The sequence below is a fragment of the Podarcis filfolensis genome (genome assembly GCF_964270895.1).
Source record: "Podarcis filfolensis genome assembly, chromosome: 17".
Classification (NCBI taxonomy): Eukaryota; Metazoa; Chordata; class Lepidosauria; order Squamata; family Lacertidae; genus Podarcis; species Podarcis filfolensis.
The window spans coordinates 18,213,348-18,233,065 of NC_139621.1; the positions used below are offsets into that span (position 1 = coordinate 18,213,348).

Consider the following 19,718-nt stretch of genomic DNA (forward strand, 5'->3'; position numbering starts at 1 on the left):
CGATCCCCGGCGTAGGTCACGAAGTTTTCCCCCCGCCAACCTTTTCGAGCCCATTCTTTGGATTTAGTACCAAAAATTTTAAAAAGGTCTCAACAATTTTTGTGTAAAAAAAGAGGTCAGGAATTCTACTTTTTGAAATATAGCAACCCTACTTGAGCAGCATATATATATATATATATATATATATATATATATATGTCCTGTATTTTGCCATACTAACCGTACCCAACTCTTAACACTTCTATGATTCCAAGCACCGTCGGGGGGGGGGGGGAATGAACTGGCACGCTCGCGCACAAGGCTCGTTCCTCTGCGCATGCGCCAAAGTGGAAGGTTGTGAGGCGAAAGCCGCGCGTAAATCTCGCGATGGAATACGGGAGCGTGAGGGAAGAGGAAGAAGCCGCGCTCGGCTTGGCGCCAGAGCGACTGCGCGGAGGGAGCGGCGCCGGGGGTTGGCTGGCGCGGTTGCTAGGTTACGGCTTGCCGTCGCGCGCGCGGAGAGGAGTTCGTGGATGGGAGGGAACCGTTAAATTAACGGGTCTCGTTAGCCCACTGCGCGTGCGCGCGGGGAAGGGTCAGGTAAGAGGAGCCGCGCAGACTGGAGCGCGGATGCGGGAGTCCCGACCCTCACGACCCCCGTACGTGACATGCCTCAGCCCCTTCCCCTCCCACGATGGGCCCAAGTCCCCGCGTCACTCAGAAGGAGGCGGGGAAATGGTGCATGGAATTTAAGGCTGAGGGTGGTGGGCGTCACGTGTGAACGCTTTCCTGCGCGACACGCGTCGTCGCAAAGTGGAAAGAAACAAGCGCCCAGTAACTCAGCCGTCCTCCAGAGAGTTTTTCTTTTAAAGGGTTAAGGTTTGTTAAGGTTTCTGGGGAGTAAGGGACCGAGCTGCCCTTAGTATGTTGTTGGGCCATTTCTGGATTGATAAAAAATAAAACACAAAATCAGGTTTGGTTTACAGAGGTTTTGCAATCTCTTCATGCCTGTATTAGAGATACCCACAACATGTGAGCTGCCCCTCATCAATATAAATCAATAAAAATACGTAACAGAGGTTCTGCCCCCCCAAAAGCCTCCCCCCCAAAAAAAATCCTGGCTATACCCATGAAACGGTGACTTGTATCTTTTCAAATTGCTAGTGTTTTGTTTGACATACTGTGTTCCATGGTTTCACCCCCTATTGTAATTTCATATATGTAATCACAGAACTGCAGAGTTGGAAGGGGTCATGAGGGTCATCCAGTCCAACCCCTTGCAGTGCTAGAATCTTTGGCCCAACGTGAGGTTTGAACTCGTGACCCTGAGATTAAGGGTTTCAAGCTCTACCAACTGAGCTATCCCAGATTCATGTCTTTTATCTTCTTAATCTCAACCACATACGTCAAAGTTCTTTAGACTTCGCTCCATCATTAAATGATTCATAGATAATTTTCTCACCCAAATATTGACTAGACCACAACACCCGTAATTTTTGCAGGCTTGGTTCACCATGAGCTTACATTCCATGCCCAAGGACTGCAGGCAGATAAAATGTATTTTGATCTTCTGGCTACTGGACAGGGCAGGCTTCTAAATAATGACGGTGGTGCATATGCATTTTATTTTATTTTTAGTCCTACCTCCTCCTGAAGACCTAATTCTAAACACGCATTTGATTCCCTAGTAACTGTGTTGAAGATAGCTGTTCTAATGGGCATATTTACTCTGCATATATGGCATTATGATTCCAGTTAAAAAGCTAAAGAAAACTCTTGTTTTATTTAAAATACTTTTCTTTATCCATGACTTAAAAGTTCTCTTTTAATACAGAGTACACATTTAGAGGATTCTAGTATGTAACGTAATACAGAATACACATTTAGAGGATTCTAGTATGTAACATATGTTTGTTTCTAAAGATAAACTTGAAGAAAAGAGAAAAAATGGCAAGTAATCACAAGCCTCCTACAGCCCGCCCGTCTTCAAGAGCAGGACTAGGCCTGGGAGCCAGACCTCCCTCATCCTCACTACGGCCTCCATCCGCAGCTCTACTTGGAGGAGGAGTAAGTTAAAATTAATCTTTTTTAAAACCTACTCTGTTTGACAAGTGATACAGTTTCATTAAAGAGTTTATCTTCATTTTCTGATTCCTAAGCTAGAGCCTTTTCTCTCCAGTGCAGATTACTTTTGTTATTGTTTACACAGTGTCTCCGGACATCATAATATACACACCTTGTGGATATTGTTTAACATAAGGGATTGTGTAACACAAAGGGATGGGTGTCTGCTCCAAGGATTTTATCATCTAAAAGTAGCAGCTAAAAACCAGTCTATTCTCACAGGTTTTCGGCATTTTATTTTCCTATTTATCTCCACTGCTTTTTGTGGCTCACACTCCCGTTCCTTTTCCTTTTAGTTTATAAGCTTGTAGGCAGGGCTTCTGTGTTTGAGTGCTCGACGTGCTTATTGATAGCTTTATCTTGTTATTAATTGCTACAACAATGGCTTGGATCCTAACATGCGTGTGATAGAATCCTTATGGTTAGTGGTAGCAGAATTGCAGAGGAGCAGAAGGGTTACTCTTTCTCCATCCACTACTTCTTTGCTCCAAATTGCACCACCAGCCACTTTATCCCTTTTCAGAGTTTCAAAATCACCTTCCTGAAGCTGCCTTTACTTTACAAAAAGTTTGTGGGGTCCTATTAGGTATATGAGAGTCTTTAGGGTGAAGCTGTTAAACTAGGGCCTTTGAGACCAGGGTTCAAATCCTCAGACAGCTATGAAACTTCACTGGCTGACCTTGGGCCACTCATGCACTCTCAGTCTAACCTACCTCACAGGGTTATTGTGAGGATAAAATGGGAAGAAGGACTGTCACCACCTCAAGCTCCTAGGAGGAAAGGTGGAATATAAATGTAACAAAAAACGTGTGTGCCATGTCATTTGGTTTCATTTAAATCTCAAGACCTCGGCCTGCTTATTGATAAGTAGATAGACTAGTTTTCTGTTCCTCAGAATGACTGCATTCATTATTTTTTCTACCGATTCTGTTTTCGGTGTTAGATCCCTCCAGGAACATCAAGACCTGGTACACGTGGTGGATCCATAGGTACTGGTGTGGTTTTGTCCTCCCAGATCAAGGTTGCAGACCGTCCAGTGACGCAGCAAGGGCTGAGTGGAATGAAAACTGGAATGAAAGGTATTTTAAGATATGAAGGCATACAAACATTGAATAAGTTAGTCTTGTGCCTGTGATTATAAGGGGAAACAGAGCAATACACTTTACAGTGGTTTTGGCCTCAGAGACGTGAAATGTGTCGAAACTTAGGACAAGGCAAAGCAATTTTTTTTAATCAAAGCTCCATCCTGACGTAAGGGCAGAACTGAGCCAGCATCTGTGAAATCTCAGGTGGAACTTGGAAAGCTGGAATAGCACCAGAAGCTTTAAACCTAGACAGGTCCTATACTTTTCAGAGCATATGGCATTACATCATGGATTATTTAAGAGAATATGTACATTACATTATTTACAGAGGATTTATTTATTTAAGCCTCTCTCTGTCGCTTTATGGTGATTTTATCACCTTGCATGAAAACAACCACTGGATTCTTTATTAATACAATTGTTTCTCATTGTACTGTGGTGTTGGGTAACAGTTTGACACTTGTTATTTGTTAGGTCCACAGAGACAAATTATGGATAAATCCTATTACCTGGGAGTGCTCAGGTATGTGAAAGTTATTTGTCACCAGTGTTTGTGCTGTATTTATATGATTGTGTCAAGAACTACTGCCTTATTGGCAGTAATTAATTGGCTGTCACCTTGATCTTACCTAGCTTGCAGTGTTTGGCAGGGATGATAGAGGTTTCTTAACTCATGGCTCCTTAGCAGTAGCTCTTCCTCCTTTCATAGTCCAGCTGGCCCATTTTTCCTGCACTCAGCACATGTATAGAGGACTGGCCAACGTTTTGTTTCATGCTTGTCATATCCCACTGCTTTCCCTACTGTTTTGTCTGTACCAAATGCAGGCCTTTCCTTCCATTTCTTTCCTGTTTGCTGGAGTAGATGCTTGTGACCAGTGTCCAACTGGCTTCCTTTGCTTTACTGGGAACCTCACTGCTTCCAGTCACCCAGCTGTGCTCCACACAATCTGACTCGGAATCAGCATAGGGTTAAAAATACTTTTTGAAGTTGAGGCGAAAGTGGTTTGTGTAGAACTTGCTGCCTTCAGAAGTGCTCACCAAAGGAATGGTCAGGTCACTTAACAGATTAATACTTAATTGGCAAGTTGTCAATAGCAGGTCAAGTATAAACACAACTCTAAAATATTAGGATTGGCTTCAGCTAATGAGTCCGTCAGCAAAAGCCCACACAAGGACTTCCACTTGTGCATTGGGGTTCCCACCTCCTCCCTTGCACCCCCTTAGAAAAAATAGATCTGTTGTAGAAAACAACTATACTGATCACTATATAGCTATTTTTATATGGGATTCAGCATCTGAAGGCTCCTAAACAAACTCTACCTTGATGAGTTTTGCTGCCTTGCAACTCATTTGTCCACCTAAAGGATAAAGTAGCATATGTAGTGCACAGAACTTGCACACGTCATCTTTGGGGTGGTCCTCTTGCCCCCTCACTCTCTTCCCAGAGTGACCTTCCAAAAAAAACCACTAGATACTGACCAGGGTTTTAGCATGATGTGGGCCTTTAGAAATGTATTGTATAAATTGACTAGGCTGCACTGGGCCATAAAGATTAAACCAGACACCCTTTTTATTAATAGTTTTTGATTGGATTGAAGAAACAAAAGTCATACAATGCAAAGAAAATCGTAATTAATCAAGACATGTTCTCTGTGTACAACGGATGGGGCAGAGGGGAACATCTGGTAGTCCCAACCAACCCATTTGAGCAAATAGATTTGTATAAAGAGTCCAGATATCAAGGAATTCCCCATCTTTCTCGTGTTTATGGAAGATCGCCTTCTCATATGCTGCCAGCTGAGTCATGTTCTCTGCCCACTGTAGGATTAGGGAAGTGGGATGAACTAGACATTTATCCACCAAAGGTGCCCTTAGAAACCAGTTAAATTGTCCCTCTGTCAGGTTCCAAAGGACTGGTACATAATTCAATAAATCACCGACACGTGCAAATCTGAAGAGGTATCTAAAACCATATTTATGTGGCAGATGACCTCTGACCCAAAGACTATGGCTTTAGAACAGGACTAAATTATACTTAATATAAGAACTATTTTTTCCCCTACAGGAGCAAAATAAATGAACTCACCGCAGAAATTAACAAGCTTCAGAAAGAAATTGACATGTATAATCAGGAGAATTCTGTGTACCTATCATATGAAAAAAGGTGAGATAGATTGCACTTATTGTCATAGAATTTTAGAGTTGGAAAGGACCCTGAGGGTCTTAAAAAACTTTTGTGTTAATTAAAGTCAGTGGAATCATATACTTAAGTAAATTTGGATTGGAAACAGCAAGCTTGCAACTTACGTAGGGTTTACATTCCAAGGATCATGCCTAACGTCAAAATATCATATACAGTAGTACCTCGTTTTGAGTCTGCCTCGTCAAGCGTCCATTTTGTTGAATGTCTGTGGCAAACCCAAAAGTACAAGAACAGGTTACTTCCAGGTTTGTCGCATGCACAGAAGCACTAAATTGCACTTCGTGCATGAGCAGAAGCACAAACGGCTCCACATGCATGCACAGAGTGGCACTTTGTCGTGCGTCATTTTTGTCTAGTGTCCAGGGCTCTGGAACAGATCCCGGTCGCAAAACAAAGTACGACTGTAGTCAAAACACATTGGGTTCAGTGGCAGGTGGGATTGCCAAAGTCTTTTTTCCTGGATGTCCGCCCCCATTTATTTATTTATTTATTTGCCCAGCACATAAAGCTGCATGCATGCAAGTTAAATACATGTAAGTTGCAGGCTTACTGTATGTTAAAACTTGAGACTTGCTTTGATTACATTTTATCACATAAGCTATGTTGTATAGTAACTATTCTTTTCCTGTTCTCTTAGGGCAGAGTCTTTAGCTAGTGAAATTAAAGAGTTTCAAGGGCAACTAGCTGATTACAATATGGTATGTTATTGTTTATATTGCTAATATTTATATATATATTACACACATTGAAAATACTGGATCTAATTTTGAATTGCAGTTGCATAGATAATCACCTATAGATAATTCATTGGGAATAAAACTAGCAATTAATTGGGTTTCTGTGTTGTTTTAGCTGGTGGATAAACTTAATACCAATACCGATATGGAGGAAGTAATGAATGACTATAACCTGGTGAGTATTAACATTGTTTTGTAACAGTATTAGTTTTGCCTGAATTGGTTATTGTTCAACTTGGACTGCTGCTAACCAGTGATGCTCAGTAGCTGCTGGAAAATGTTTGAAAACAATTGTAATTGGTTCTCAGGATGAGTGTAACTGCATATACTGTTGACCCAAATACATATGCAGAGTGACATTTCAAAGTAGCATCTTAGTTAATAGAAGGAAATATAAAAAGCCACAATTCTTCCAAACATTGGATCACAAGAGAAAGGACCTACACAATTTAAATTTCCAATTAAATGGTAGTTCAAATGAAACATTAAAAAAACATTTTTTTTACCAGTGAAATGAGCAGTTGATACTAGCACATGGAAATTTTACTGATCAGCTGTTTGGGAGAGGGGAGCAAGAGCTGGTTTTAAACCGCCATTCTCACCCTCCAAAGGACCCCTTCCTGCAAAACATCTTATCAGTGAGATGCTTGCAATTTATTTGAAATTACTTGTGCTTGCAACTTCATCTGTTGCAGTCAGCATCTGTAACTTCAAATTTGCCTGTGGCATACCTTGCTGTCCTTACAGCACAGTACCTGGCAAGGATCTTTTTATTTCCCTGGGTTATTAAATCCTCTGAAAATTGCTGTTGTGGTGTTCGGTGTTTTTAATTCTGCTGACTGCTTTTAAAGCGCTCTTTTACTTTGTAGTGTTTTAATGTTATCGTTTTAAAGTTTGTTTTATTTTTTGTTGGCTGCTCTGAGAACCTGTTAAAAGGTGGGATAGAAATCAAATAAATAAAAATAAGTAAATTAATATTTGTGGAGATCTGATACTTCATTCAGCTATGCCAGGTGTGGGGAACCTTTAGCCTCCCATATGTTTCTGAACTTCAAATCCTATCATCTCTCTCTACTGACAGTCTTGCTGAGGCTAATGGGAGTTTGTAGTTCAGCAGCATCTGCAGCACCAAAGCTGCCCCTGAGCTATATACCCCTTTTACCTATAGACACAGTCCAACCATTATGCATGTAAATTAGTACAGACGCATTTGAAACTGCCCTTAATTCTGATTTATGTTCCACTTCTCAAACATATTTTTAGGATCATGTTGTATTTCTTGAAAATCATTTTAAGACTGATCTATGGTGTATAAGCTATAATAGCAAATTCAGTTGAATTAAAGACATTGGCTCTAGAAACGGGAAATTTATTTGCTGTTGATATAGCAGAGCTATTCTCATGCTGTTGGTGGCTGTGTCTTTTTAATAGTTGAAGACTCAAAATGACCGTGAAGCTCAGGGCATAGACATCATTTTTACAGAAAGACAAGCGTAAGTATATGAATTTTTAAAAACGAAACTGGAAAATAAACAAATGCATAGAAATGTTCTGTATTGTGTTATAATGCCATTCATAGACCCCTGACACTTGTCTGGTTTTTGTACTCAAGCAGTAGCAGGTGTGTGCTGACCTTTCACACTTTAGATTATTATTATTTATTGAATTTATATAGCGCCCTATACCTGGAGGTCTCGGGTCGGTTCACAGAAAAGATCAACATAAAAACCACAGTATATATAATCAAAATCAAAACAACAACCCAATAACATCCCTCCCCCCCCCAAAAAGAGCCATGTTTTAAAAGGGCATAGGATGTCAATCAGATCAAGCAAAGGCCTGATTAAAAATGAGCTTTTTTGCTTGGTGCCTAAAAGTGTATAATGAAGGCACCAGGTGAACTTCCCTGGGGAGAGTATTCCACAGATGGGGAACCACTGCAGAGAAAGCCCGTTCTTGTGTTGCCATGCTCTGGACCTCTTGAGGAGGAGGCACATGAAGAAGGGCCTCAGAAGATGATCTCAGGGTCCAGGTAGGTTCATATGGAAAGAAGATGTTTTCTACTATTTCCAATTGTAGTTACAGCAGCAAATGCCATGTAAGTTGAGGGGGGAAAGTCTTATTTCAGTATCCATCAGATTAATGATATTTTACCTTGATCCTAAGACCACTTTTTAAGGCAAATTATTTACTATGCTTTGCAGAGTAGTTGGCTGCATCCACAGCCCTGCTCAGGCTCACGGTACCCACAGTGTGTAGTCACGGTGGGTGGAGCAGTTGGACCCGATGCTGTTGTGCGACATCCAGTGAAAGCAGCATGGGTTCTAGCAGATACCTGACTGACTCAGCCCTGTCCTCCCACCCACCCTCAGAATGCGCCCTTTCAAAACTTTCCGCTGTCGCCTACCCCATAAATAAATCACAACTGTCAGACACAAACACAGGGCAAGTGATCCAGGATTTGATAACATCCAAGACATGAGGAAGTGATAACAAGTTTAACACCCTTTCTTTCAGGAATCAGGACATACTCACGGTGAAAGCACAAAGCCAGGCATGCAGTCTTCATAGCACATTTAATTTCAGGGATTTATTTATTAAATTTCTATACCACAGGGTCCAGGTAGGTTCGTATGGGGAGAGATGAACCTTGAGGTATTGTGGTCCTGAGCTGTTTGGTAATATTTATTATTATTATTATTATTATTATTATTATTATTATTATTATCAATACTACGCCCATCTGGCTTGGTTTCCGCAGCCACTCTGGGCGGCTCTCAACAGAATATTAAAAACACAATAAAACATCAAACATTAAAAACTTCCCTAAACAAGGCTGCCTTCAGATGTCTTCTAAAAATCAGATAGTTTTTCATTTTCTTGACATCTGGTGGGCAAGCGTTCCACAGGGCAGGTGCCACTACCAAGAAGGCCCTCTGCCTGGTTCCCTATAACCACTTATCTCAGTGTGGGAGCTGCCAGAAGGCCCTCGGAGGAGGACCTCAGTGTCCGGGCTGAACAATAGGGGTGGAGACGCTCCTTCAGGTGTACTGGGCCGAGGCTGTTTAGGGCTTTAAAGGTCATCACAGACATTTTGAATTGTGCTCAGAAACGTGCTGGGAGCCGGTTTAGGTCTTTCAGGACCGGTGTTATATGGTCTCAGCAGCCACTCCAAGTCACCAGTCTAGCTGCTGCTTTTAAGGCTTTAGAGGTCAAAACCAGAACTTTGAATTGGGCCCAGAAACTAATTGGCAGGTGGGCCAGGATTGGCATTGTATTCTCAAACTGTCTTGCCCCACTCAGCAACCTGACTGCCAAATTCTGCACCAGCTGAAGTTTCTCAATGTGGCCACCATGTATAATCTAAACTAGAGGCTATCAGAGAATAGACAACAGAAGTTAAGCTATCCCTGTCTAGATAGGGGCACAGCTGGGCCACCAGTTGAAGTTGATGGAAGGCACTCGATGCCACAGAGGCCACCTGAACCTCAAGCAATAGCAAAGGATCCAGGAGTACTTCCAAGCTACATATGCTCACCTTCAGAGGAAGTGTATCCCCATCAAGAGCAGGCGACGTCCCAGCCATCCAGTCTAGGGAACCCCCACTAACAGTACCTCAGTCTTATCTATATTGAGCTTCTGTTTATTAGCTCTCGTCCAGACTATTGCTGGGGCAAGACAATGGTCCAGGGCATCCACACCAGCACATGCAAAGGAGAAGTACAGCTGTGTGTCAGCAGCATATTGCTGACTTCCAGATGACCCTACTCAGTGATTTCATGTAGTTGTTAAACAGCATAGGGGGTAAAATTTACAACAAAACAAGTCAGTTTTAAATAATTAAAAACTCAGCTCACCATCACAAACCCCAGAAGTAGCATATAGGATAAAACATTTAATTTAACGTTGAACCCCGAGGAACCCCAAATTGAAGGCTCCACGGGGCCAAAGAACACACCTCAAACATCACCCTCTGGAAACAGCCATCCAAGTAGGACTAAAACCAGCGCTGAGCAGTGCCACCCACCCCTAATGCAGACAGCCACTCCAGAAGGGTACCCATGGTATCAACTTGTTTTTCTGATTTTTTGTTCATTTAAAAGTGCAAACAAGCATTTTTATTTATTTTATTTATCTTATATCGGTCATAGTTGTGTAGTGCAACAAAAGCGAAACTCAGTTTCTGTTAATTAGAATTATTTTAATTAATTACATATTTCTGGATGTTCAGACACAGAAGATGTTATTTCTTCTTCATTGACGGTCAGACTCTAAACTCCAGGGGATGCATCCTTAATGATTTGTGTAATGACTTCCTTAGCATTCCAGACCCTTGTTTTGCCTGTTTTTTAAATATACAGCCATTCTTCGGAAGTCAAACAGAATTCGTTCTGGAAGTCCATTTGACTTCTGAAACGTTTGGAAACAAAGGCACAGCTTCCAGTTGATTTCTGATTGTGCAGGTGTGCCGGAAACAATAGCAGATGCCACACCGGACATTCGGCTTCCAAAAAAATGTTCGAAAACTGGAAGACTCACTTCCGGTTTTTGATCATTCGGGAACCGGAACGTTCAAGTCCCAAGGCGTTTGGGAGCCGAGGTACGACTGTATAGGGCTATATTTCTCTTTCAGGCACCCAAACAAAATGCCGTGATTTACATACAAAAAAAACCTTTGATCCTCCAACACCATTTCACCAATAGTGGTTCTCTGCAATGATGACAAGATTAAATAGTGCATATTTTGATTAATCACAAGCAGCAACAGTTTGGCTTTTTTAGCCCATTGCTTTATAAAGCTACAGATATGACAGCCCTTAGCACATATTTCAGAATGGGGCAGAGAGATTCAGACTGCAACATTCATAGTAACTCTTCATGTATCAATATATTTGTCTTCAATAAATCCATCTTCTTCTGGAACAAATGTATGAAATTGTTCAAAAACCACAACCGATTCTTCTTCATTGGTACCTGGTGTATGTGGGAATGCGCAGTTATGAGATGTGAAAGTTTCTTCAAACATCTCTGGTTCGTCTTCCTCCAAACGACTATGATTATAGCTAATCAAATAACGGTACCATACTGGGAATTTGATGACCATTCCAATCAGCAGTGAAATGCTGATAACGACAACCAGGACACCAATCAGAAAGGTCCAACTTTTGCCAGGACGATGAACATCCACACCTTAAAATAAATCAAACATCATTTTAGTACTTTTCAGTATAAATACAACTCTTACTCCGTTTTTCCTCATAAGGTTACCTTTCAGAAGTTATCAAGTAACTCCCCTCTCTCCATAGAAAAATAAAGGGTTGGAGCTAGACTCCTTCCATTCACAGAAGTGAGTTAAATCCAGCAGAGGTTCCCACTCTGCAAATTGCCTGCTTCTGTGGGCAGAAGGCGTATAGGTGATTTTTGCAAAATCCCATCCCCACTGCAACCCCTGGTACCACCCCCTATACTGTTCCTCAGGGTTCCCTAACCTTCCATATCAGCTTTTCAGAGGTAAAAGGAGCTGCAGGGGAACAAGAATATGCAAAAGTCACTTTGCACTTCAATCCACTGGAGAATCAAGTTTGTGGTTTTGCAATTCCCACACCTGTGACGCCAACACATCATCTTTAGGATATTTGACTATTAGCCATTTAAAAGCAGTGTTTTAGTAAAGTTTGGCACTTGACTGAACATATTTCAGTAGTTGCTCTGTTAAAGAGTCCTGAAGGCATCTGTCGTTAACATAATTGCGGGAATTCAACTGGTACAGTTAAATGGACCTTGTTCTATGTGCTTGGATCCCAGGTACCTGCCTCATTCCAGGTCTAGTTATGTCTGTTTGTCTGTGACTAGTGACCCCAGGTAGGCATATTCATCCAAATCAGTGGAAGAATTCATCAAGGTTAATGAGGCCCTGGGCAAGTATCTTGAATTAGATCAGCTGAGATCTAGCTGCACCAGAAACAAGTTTAACAAAAGAATTTGAACTTTGAGCTCCCAATGACACATGACTGTCTGGGTTAATCTGACGTTTACCACTATGCATAAAAAAAATAGAAAAGGCTATATTGCAACTATATATAGTCATCATAACTTTCAGCATGTTACTTGTTTTAAAAGACAATTCAAAAGCTATTTTGGTAATGCATCTAATATTATTATCAATATATATGCTAAATATTCTAATTTATATGAGGATAGCATAGAGACTGGAGTCTATAAACCAAGCCAAGGACTGGCTCATTGTTGAATTTTGCTTAAAATACACAAGGCTGTGCAAGTTCTTCTTCCTGAGAAATGTAAAGGAAATGGTGGAGCTGCTCTTAACAATGTTTAAGGAAAAGAATGCACAGTTACAGGTTTGATATAATGGCAGAAGAGGAGGGGAGCAACCTTTACCAATTGCCCATTCACCTTGCAGACCTTTGCACTCTATGAAAATCTACTGGAGAGCGTAGGGGGATCATCGGAAGACTACAGGACGGGTGGGGATTGGGCAAAAAAATAATGTTCTTCCTTCCACCAGTGGGATCCCTCTGCTGGATCAAAAGCTATCCATGAACAGAGGGAGCCCTACTTTTAGCAGACAGCTAAATTTGGATTCAATACGCATTTGCTTTAAATTCTGTATCAGTGCACTAAATGATCTTTAGTATTGTTTCTAAAATGCATGCCTTCTATAGCCATATGGGCGCTGCCGGTAAATTAAACTGAAATATACCTGACTGTAGTGCTTTTCTATTTGTACCATTATGCAGAGATAGACTATCATTAGTTCGATTAAGAGAAGTGAAAGATAAGGTGGTTGCTTCAGTCGTCATCTCTCTTTTCTCGCAGTCAGCTATAATTGCTGTCTTGATAGGTTGTTTTCTCAGGCTGCTTGGAGACATACACACAGTACCGTTCTCATTTTCTGTAATTATAAACATTTCAAAAAGATTAAAGTTTTTGGTCTGTGCTGACCTTAAAAACAACTTCAGACAGTATAGTTTAGAACTTTAAAAATAATCCATGCGACCATCTAGTGCAGGGGTAGGCAAACTAAGCCCGGGGGCCAGATCCAGCCCAATCGCCTTCTAAATTCGGTCCTCAGACAGTCCAGGAATCAGCATGTTTTTACATGAGTAGAATGTGTCCTTTTATTTAAAACACATCTCTGGGTTATTTGTGGGGCCTGCCTAGTGTTTTTACATGAGTAGAATGTGTGCTTTTATTTAAAATGCATCTCTGGGTTATTTGTGGGGCATAGGAATTCATTTATTATTATTTTTCAAAATATAGTCTGGCCCCCCACAAGGTCTGAGGGACAGTGGACCGGCCCCCTGCTGAAAAAGTCTGCTGACCCCTGATCTAGTGTGATACGGTTGCCAGAGGCAAATATATTATTTCCAACAATTATTCATTCCATGAAAATATTCCTGGGCATCAAATATATGAATATATTCAGTATTGCCTATACTGTAATAATCTCAGGCAGGTTTGACTGTGCTATTCATCTGTTTAATAGGAGTCTTAAGGCTGGGAGTTAGTTGCATTGAACTCAGTGGGATTAATTCTTAGTAGGTGCATATAGGATTGCACCATTATTTTTTTTCTGAAACCACATTACTTAGTACATTTCTAGTTCATAGGGCAAACACCTCTTTTCCTATACAAAATCTGTTGGATGAGTAGGCAATTTTCAGACATGACCTTTTCAAATACCAACTTAACGTATGTGCTCGACATTTAGTTCATATTTTATCTTTTCGGTGTGCTTTTTATTGACAATTCCTTTTAGCGTTTTTGGCTCTCAGTCTAAAGGAATCCTTATCTCAAAAATAAAACATGTGAGGATAGCTAAATTCATACATCAACGGAGTACACATAGTCCTCCTGAAATGGAAATCGTATAGATTAAAACACCAATACATTTTTTGATACTTACCCATGGTTACTTTAGTGGTCTTCAGCCAACTCTGTAAACTAACGAGGTCACATGAACAATTCCATGGATTTCCAATTAATGTGACATTGGTTAAATTAAGGGATATTTTTGCATCAAAATATCTCATAAGGTTATTTTTTAGGTTTAAGACCACCAAGCTCTTTAGCAATACAAACACACTGGAATCTAATTGCACAATTTTGTTATTCTGTAGCTGCAAAATCTTTAGTTTATTTAAACCAGCAAATGCTGCTTGTTCAACTGTACTGATAAAATTATTGCTGACATCTAGAACTGCTAATTTTGAAAGTTTGTCAAAAGTAAAATTACGGAGAATAGAAATGGAATTGTTGCTTAGGTATAATTCTGTAATATTCTTGTACTTTTGAAGATTTGTGGTATCACTTTCATTTAAAGTGATGCTGTTGTAACTGAGAACTAGTATAGAAACATTTTTGTCTAGGCCAGGAGGAACAGAAGTATAGTTTTTTGCTGCTTCCTCGCACTTAACCTGTTAAACAAAGAGAGAGAAAATGTTACAAATACAGATTGGGGAAGATTACCAGGATAAAACAGATAATATGTTCATCAAGCTCTCATATATAGGCATATGAAAACTTTTCTAAAATATATTGATGTTATTGTTTGTTGTAAAGGAAAATTCTGCCCGGCTAATCTTCAGAAAGAAAATCAGAACAGGTGACATTGCAAAATACAATCCTATAACAACATTGAACGTGTATCAACAATATAGAAACAAAAGCAGCAGCACAAAACAATTATATAAACATAAATAAAGCTACAGCTGTTCAGATTTGTGATCCTTCATATTAGTCAGCTATATGATCAGTATGTGAAAGAAAATGACCAGAAAAAGTAATTCAGGCTATAGGAAAACAGGCCTGCTTCTTTTTTGTTGAAATCTTGGGGCTCAAATAAAAAATGTTGGAGTTAAACTCTTTTCTACAGTAGAATATTGAGCATAGAAATCTGAAATACCTGAATCATTCAGGACTGAATATAAATGCTTTGGCAGAGAGTTTTAGGGCTAAAGGGAACTTTTATAAAAAAACACACCATCTATTTCCCCACCTCGCTTAATGCAAGGCATATCCCATACCAGCCTACAATGACCAGAACAAAACTCATGGAATATTTCTTCCTGGTGCTAAGAAGGGAGTACCATGAAATAACTACCATATTTTGCAGGTGATGACAATCATAATATGATTGATTAGGCAGTGTATTCTGTGGGTTTTGGATCCTTCACATACCGTACTCTATCATATATATTATTGGCATCCATCTGTCTCGAAAGACAATGGAGTTCGCCTCCAGGGGTGAAGTCAAATCACCACGTTAGCTGCACCCAAGTGACCTCCCCAGGGCGCAAGCCTGAACAGTGTGTATGGTATTCCTGGGCTGCTCAGACGACCAGACCTTGCTGGTGTCCAAAGGAAATCATAGCAATATGTTTGTCACCAGCTTGGTGGCAGGAGTTGCTGGAAAGAAGTACCATCCAACCATCTTAGGGACCACACTCTGGATTTGTGTAGGGTTTACCCACAAGCCTTTCCTTCTGAAGATATCCCGCAAGGCAGCGGAGGTCCTATCATATACCGTATTTTTTGCTCTATAAGACTTACTTTTTCCCTCCTAAAAAGTAAGGGGAATGGATCGAATGTAGGCTGCGCAGCTATCCCAGAAGCCAGAACAGCAAGACGGATCGCTGCGCGAAAGCAGCAATCCCTCTTGCTTGTTCTGGCTTCTGGGATTGAGAATAATTTTTTTCTTGTTTTCCTCCTCCAAAAACTAAGTGTGTCTTGTGGTCTGGTGCGTCTTATAGAGCGAAAAATATGGTATATGAATGTGATAATTTCTGCCACCCCACCCCAAAAGAGGAGTTAAAATAGCCTCAGGCTGCAGTCTTAAGTACGCATAGGAGTCAACCACATTGAACACAATGTGGCTTTCTTCATAGAACACCTGTAAAGGATCGAGCTGTTAACAGCTTTATAGGAAAAGTAGCCAAGTAGTAGTAGCTTGATTTGGTTATGAAGCTTACCATTTGAGAAGCAGCAGCTGGATGTAAAAAGAGAGCTGCAACCAGTGTCGGGAGCCAAGCCAGCTTCATATTCTGAACCTGTAGGTACACGTTAGCGCTTGAATAGTATTGAAGCTCAATTTGATGATGAAAAAGAAGTTCACAAAGAGCATCATAGTTGTGATTGCAAAGCCAAGTGAATCAACAGGATTTGTAGAACTGAGTAAAATATGGAAATGTAAACTATATATCGTTTGTGCTATGAAATCAGGCCTTTGTCATCTGTCAATGTTCAAGAAATTATTTCACCTGGTGTTCTTTTTTAAAATATTTTTTAGTTAAAATTTACAATTTAATATTCAACACATTTATCATATAAAAGAAAATAGAATAAAACAAAACTCCCCCCACCCCGTGACTTCCCTCAACTTCTCCTTCTGGTTCTTTGACATTTTGCTACTTCTGCTTAAATTTTCTCTTATTTTTCATCTTTCAGGTGAATGCTCTTACATTCTTATCATTTTTATACCAAATTTTCTTCCAGTTCTTACATTTAATTAATTTCCATATTGTTTCTTAAACCTTTACCCGTTTTCTTAATTGTAAGTGTTTTACTCAAACCCTGCTGGTGAGTCCCTTTCTTTACAATATTTCTGTAAATACATCATGAACGATTCCCAGTCTTTTTTTAAAGTCTCTGTTGTCTTTGTCTAGTTCACCTAGTGTTCTGATACTTTAAAAAACGACATAGCTGTGATCTGTTGAGGTGTCCTGTAGAAATACAATAAAAAATTTCCAAGTACTGGTGCTCTTTCATCAGATGTCTTAATACTATCGCTATAGCTGTTACCAAATATTAAAGAAAGAAACTGCAACACCTATGCAGTACTTCAAATACTTAGAATCTTTCTTCCTGCCCATCCTCCCTCCAGAGCTCTGAAATGGCGCTACTGATCAGGGCTACACAAGACATGAGCCATATCTATTGCACTGGTGAGAACTGCTTGACCCTTCCCTATAGGGAAAAGTTTGCAAATCTCAAAAGATAGAGAAAACCACAGCCAGCAATACAGTGGTACCTCAGGTTACATACGCTTCAGGTTACATACGCTTCAGGTTACAGACTCCACTAACCCAGAAATAGTGCTTCAGGTTAAGAACTTTGCTTCAGGATGAGAAAAGAAATCATGCTCCGGTGGCACGGCGGCAGCAGGAGGCCCCATTAGCTAAAGTGGTGCTTCAGGTTAAGAACAGTTTCAGATTAAGAACAGACCTCCGGTATGAATTAAGTACTTAACCTGAGGTACCACTGTATCTAGAAAAATTGGAGCACCCAAACAAGTAATATCAATAACCTCGCAAAACCCACACAAAAGTTGTAGTGTCTCTTGTGAAAACTTCCTCCTTTTAGTCCATGTATATATATGTATTAAAATCAAGTTAAATTCTTCAGGGATTCACATTTTTTTCTGAAGTGTTCCATTAAAGGCCCTCCGTTATTTAAGAAGAATAAAACGGGCAGCTTCCCTGTTTAAACGGAGGGGAAACATTTGAAAAATATTTTCCAAGCTTCCAAAGATGTCCTCTTGCAAAGCCATTGAGTGAATTCATACAGCTATGAACCAATATAATATTTAAACTATAATCTTAATAGTTGGGTTGTGAAACAATGTATTTTATTATACATTTGTTAATAAAACAAACATCTATACGTTTGATAATACTAGCAGTTTACCCAATCTCTTACCTTCTTATTTTTTCTCTGGAACATCATATACATGTTTGCGTGTATCCTTGTGGATAAAAAAAAGAAGAGTACAATGTTAACTTCGCTTGGCTTCAACCTTTGTACCCTATTAGCAAGCACGTCGTTTAAAATAAGGAACTTCAGGATGCCTTTAGCAAAAGATTGACTTGGGTTCATATGTGACTTAATAGACTTGCAGCCAATAAGGAAGTTTTAGAATATGATCAGGTATCATGTTTATGACATGAAGTGAGGGCGAAAGAGCAAGTTTACTCACGGTTAGAGTTTCCAATAAAACATGGTTGTATTGGAAACAGAGAGCCATGGGTAGAAATTTATTTTTTAGTGGGGTACAGTTACCAAACATCAGACATTATAAATATACAAAGTGCAGCTAAAAGCCTTTGCAGTTGTTAACACGTTGATCAGGTTGGAGGTTAGGTATAAGTTACATTCAAAGAATTAAAAATCACCTTTAACTTTTCTATGTCACATGTATCATTAAGTCAAAACCAGTGAGAGGAGAAGGCACTAAGCATTTTGGATCAGTTCTGATTCAGCTGTGACTATAGTTGCTCTGATTCCAGTTTATGCTAACAGTAACCTGTTTGACACCCATCTGCCAGTTCAGCTCCGGTTCACATGAGAAAGTATAAATATTCATATTACGATAGTGATTTGCCTGTGTGATAGAGTGGGTATGATCATTGTGATAGTGTGCCCTAATCTAAAGTTTTATATTTCGGCAATGGCTTTGGCTAGATTAAATGAATAAATACAGTCGTACCTCAGAAATCAAACCGAATCTGTTCCAGAAGTCTGTTCGACTTCCAAAACATTCGGAAACCAAGGCACGGCATCCGATTGGCTGCAGGAAGCTCCGGAAGCCAATCAGAAGCCGCGTCAGACGTTCAGCTTCCAAAGAACATTCGCAAACTGGAACACTCACTTCTAGGTTTGCGGCGTTCGGGAGCCAAAACGTTTGAGTAGCAAGGCATTCATCAGCCAAGGTACTACTGTAATATGATACTTAATAGAGCAATTCTTTAATGTCTGCTCAGAAGTAAGGCCCATTAACGTCCATGGGGCCCAATCTCAGGTAAGCCAGTATCCTAAATGTGTTAGAGAGAGGGTGCTAATAGCTGAGAAGGAACACGGGAAATACGGCTGATAACTTAATATGGAAAGATGTAGTGTGATGGAAAAAATACGAAGAGCAGTTTTTACCAAACTGATCCTGTTGCTCACATCGCTGCTGCTGCTTGCCAGATTTTCTCTCTCTCTCTCTCTCTCTCTCTCTCTCTCTCTCTCTCGCTCTCATCTTTTAATGCTTTTAAATGCCACCCAAACTTGGATACTCAGAGCTTGCAGTTCTGTACAGTGCCATAGGCCTTACCAGCACAGGTATACAGACTGGGATTTTCCCCAGGAAGAATGTGCATGCTTCACTTAGCTCAAAGGTTAGGAAGAGGGTTTCAGTAACAGCTGTAGAGAGTAGCCAAGCTACTGCATGAGGTTCATGGCGCTCTCACCCTTCCCCTGCCAAGCTGTTTTCCCTCATAATCTTCAATAGTAAATTTCAGCCTTAAAGCTTCCTGCAGCTTCCCAACCCTTAGAGAAGGCACAGTACAAATGTTTTCCTCAAGCCCAACATGTATAACTTCCTTCAAGATAGTGTATCTGAAGAAGTGTGCGTGCACACGGAAGCTCATACTAATAACAAACTTAGTTGGTCTCTAAGGTGCTACTGGAAGGATTTTTTTTTTCCTTCAAGGTAGGAGTTCATGTGCTCAAGCTAGCCCTATTTACATAAGCACTGGCACATGACAGAGGGAGAGGTCAGACTCACACCCACAATCCCCACTCCTGCCC

At 40.3% G+C, this 19,718-nt stretch overlaps 2 protein-coding genes across 5 annotated transcripts in view; one reads left to right on the plus strand and one right to left on the minus strand.

Annotated features, from left to right (window-relative positions):
- Positions 1–368: 368 nt before the first annotated feature.
- IFT74 (intraflagellar transport 74) overlaps positions 369–19,718 on the plus strand; it is a 41,309-nt gene continuing 21,959 nt past the window's right edge. The window contains exons 1-8 of one of the 4 annotated variants that reach the window (XM_083593352.1): positions 369–638; positions 1,903–2,046; positions 3,047–3,182; positions 3,663–3,711; positions 5,254–5,352; positions 6,029–6,089; positions 6,244–6,303; positions 7,560–7,621. In XM_083593352.1, the coding sequence (XP_083449478.1) occupies positions 1,927–2,046; positions 3,047–3,182; positions 3,663–3,711; positions 5,254–5,352; positions 6,029–6,089; positions 6,244–6,303; positions 7,560–7,621 (587 nt within the window). In that variant the 5' untranslated portion in view covers positions 369–638; positions 1,903–1,926. Of the gene's footprint in view, positions 639–1,853; positions 2,047–3,046; positions 3,183–3,662; positions 3,712–5,253; positions 5,353–6,028; positions 6,090–6,243; positions 6,304–7,559; positions 7,622–19,718 lie in introns of all 4 variants that reach the window. The other 3 variants (XM_083593349.1, XM_083593350.1, XM_083593351.1) reach the window with 3 other exon arrangements.
- On the minus strand, positions 10,308–17,968 carry LRRC19 (leucine rich repeat containing 19). The gene is made up of 5 exons (XM_083593699.1): positions 17,847–17,968; positions 16,121–16,198; positions 14,056–14,566; positions 12,850–13,041; positions 10,308–11,318 (listed from the first exon to the last, which is right to left on the minus strand). The coding sequence occupies exons 1-5, from the start codon at positions 17,877–17,879 to the stop codon at positions 11,005–11,007; spliced, it is 1,128 nt and encodes a 375-aa protein (XP_083449825.1). The 5' UTR covers positions 17,880–17,968; the 3' UTR covers positions 10,308–11,004.

Excerpts from the sequence above, each read along its gene's own strand:
- LRRC19 (XM_083593699.1), bottom strand. The coding sequence starts at position 17,879 with ATGTATATGATGTTCCAGAGAAAAAATAAGAAG. Across the intron at positions 16,199-17,846 it reads TCCAGAGAAAAAATAAGAAG|GTTCAGAATATGAAGCTGGC; the intron begins GTAAGAGATTGG and ends GTGTACCTACAG. Across the intron at positions 14,567-16,120 it reads CAGCTGCTGCTTCTCAAATG|GTTAAGTGCGAGGAAGCAGC; the intron begins GTAAGCTTCATA and ends TTTGTTTAACAG.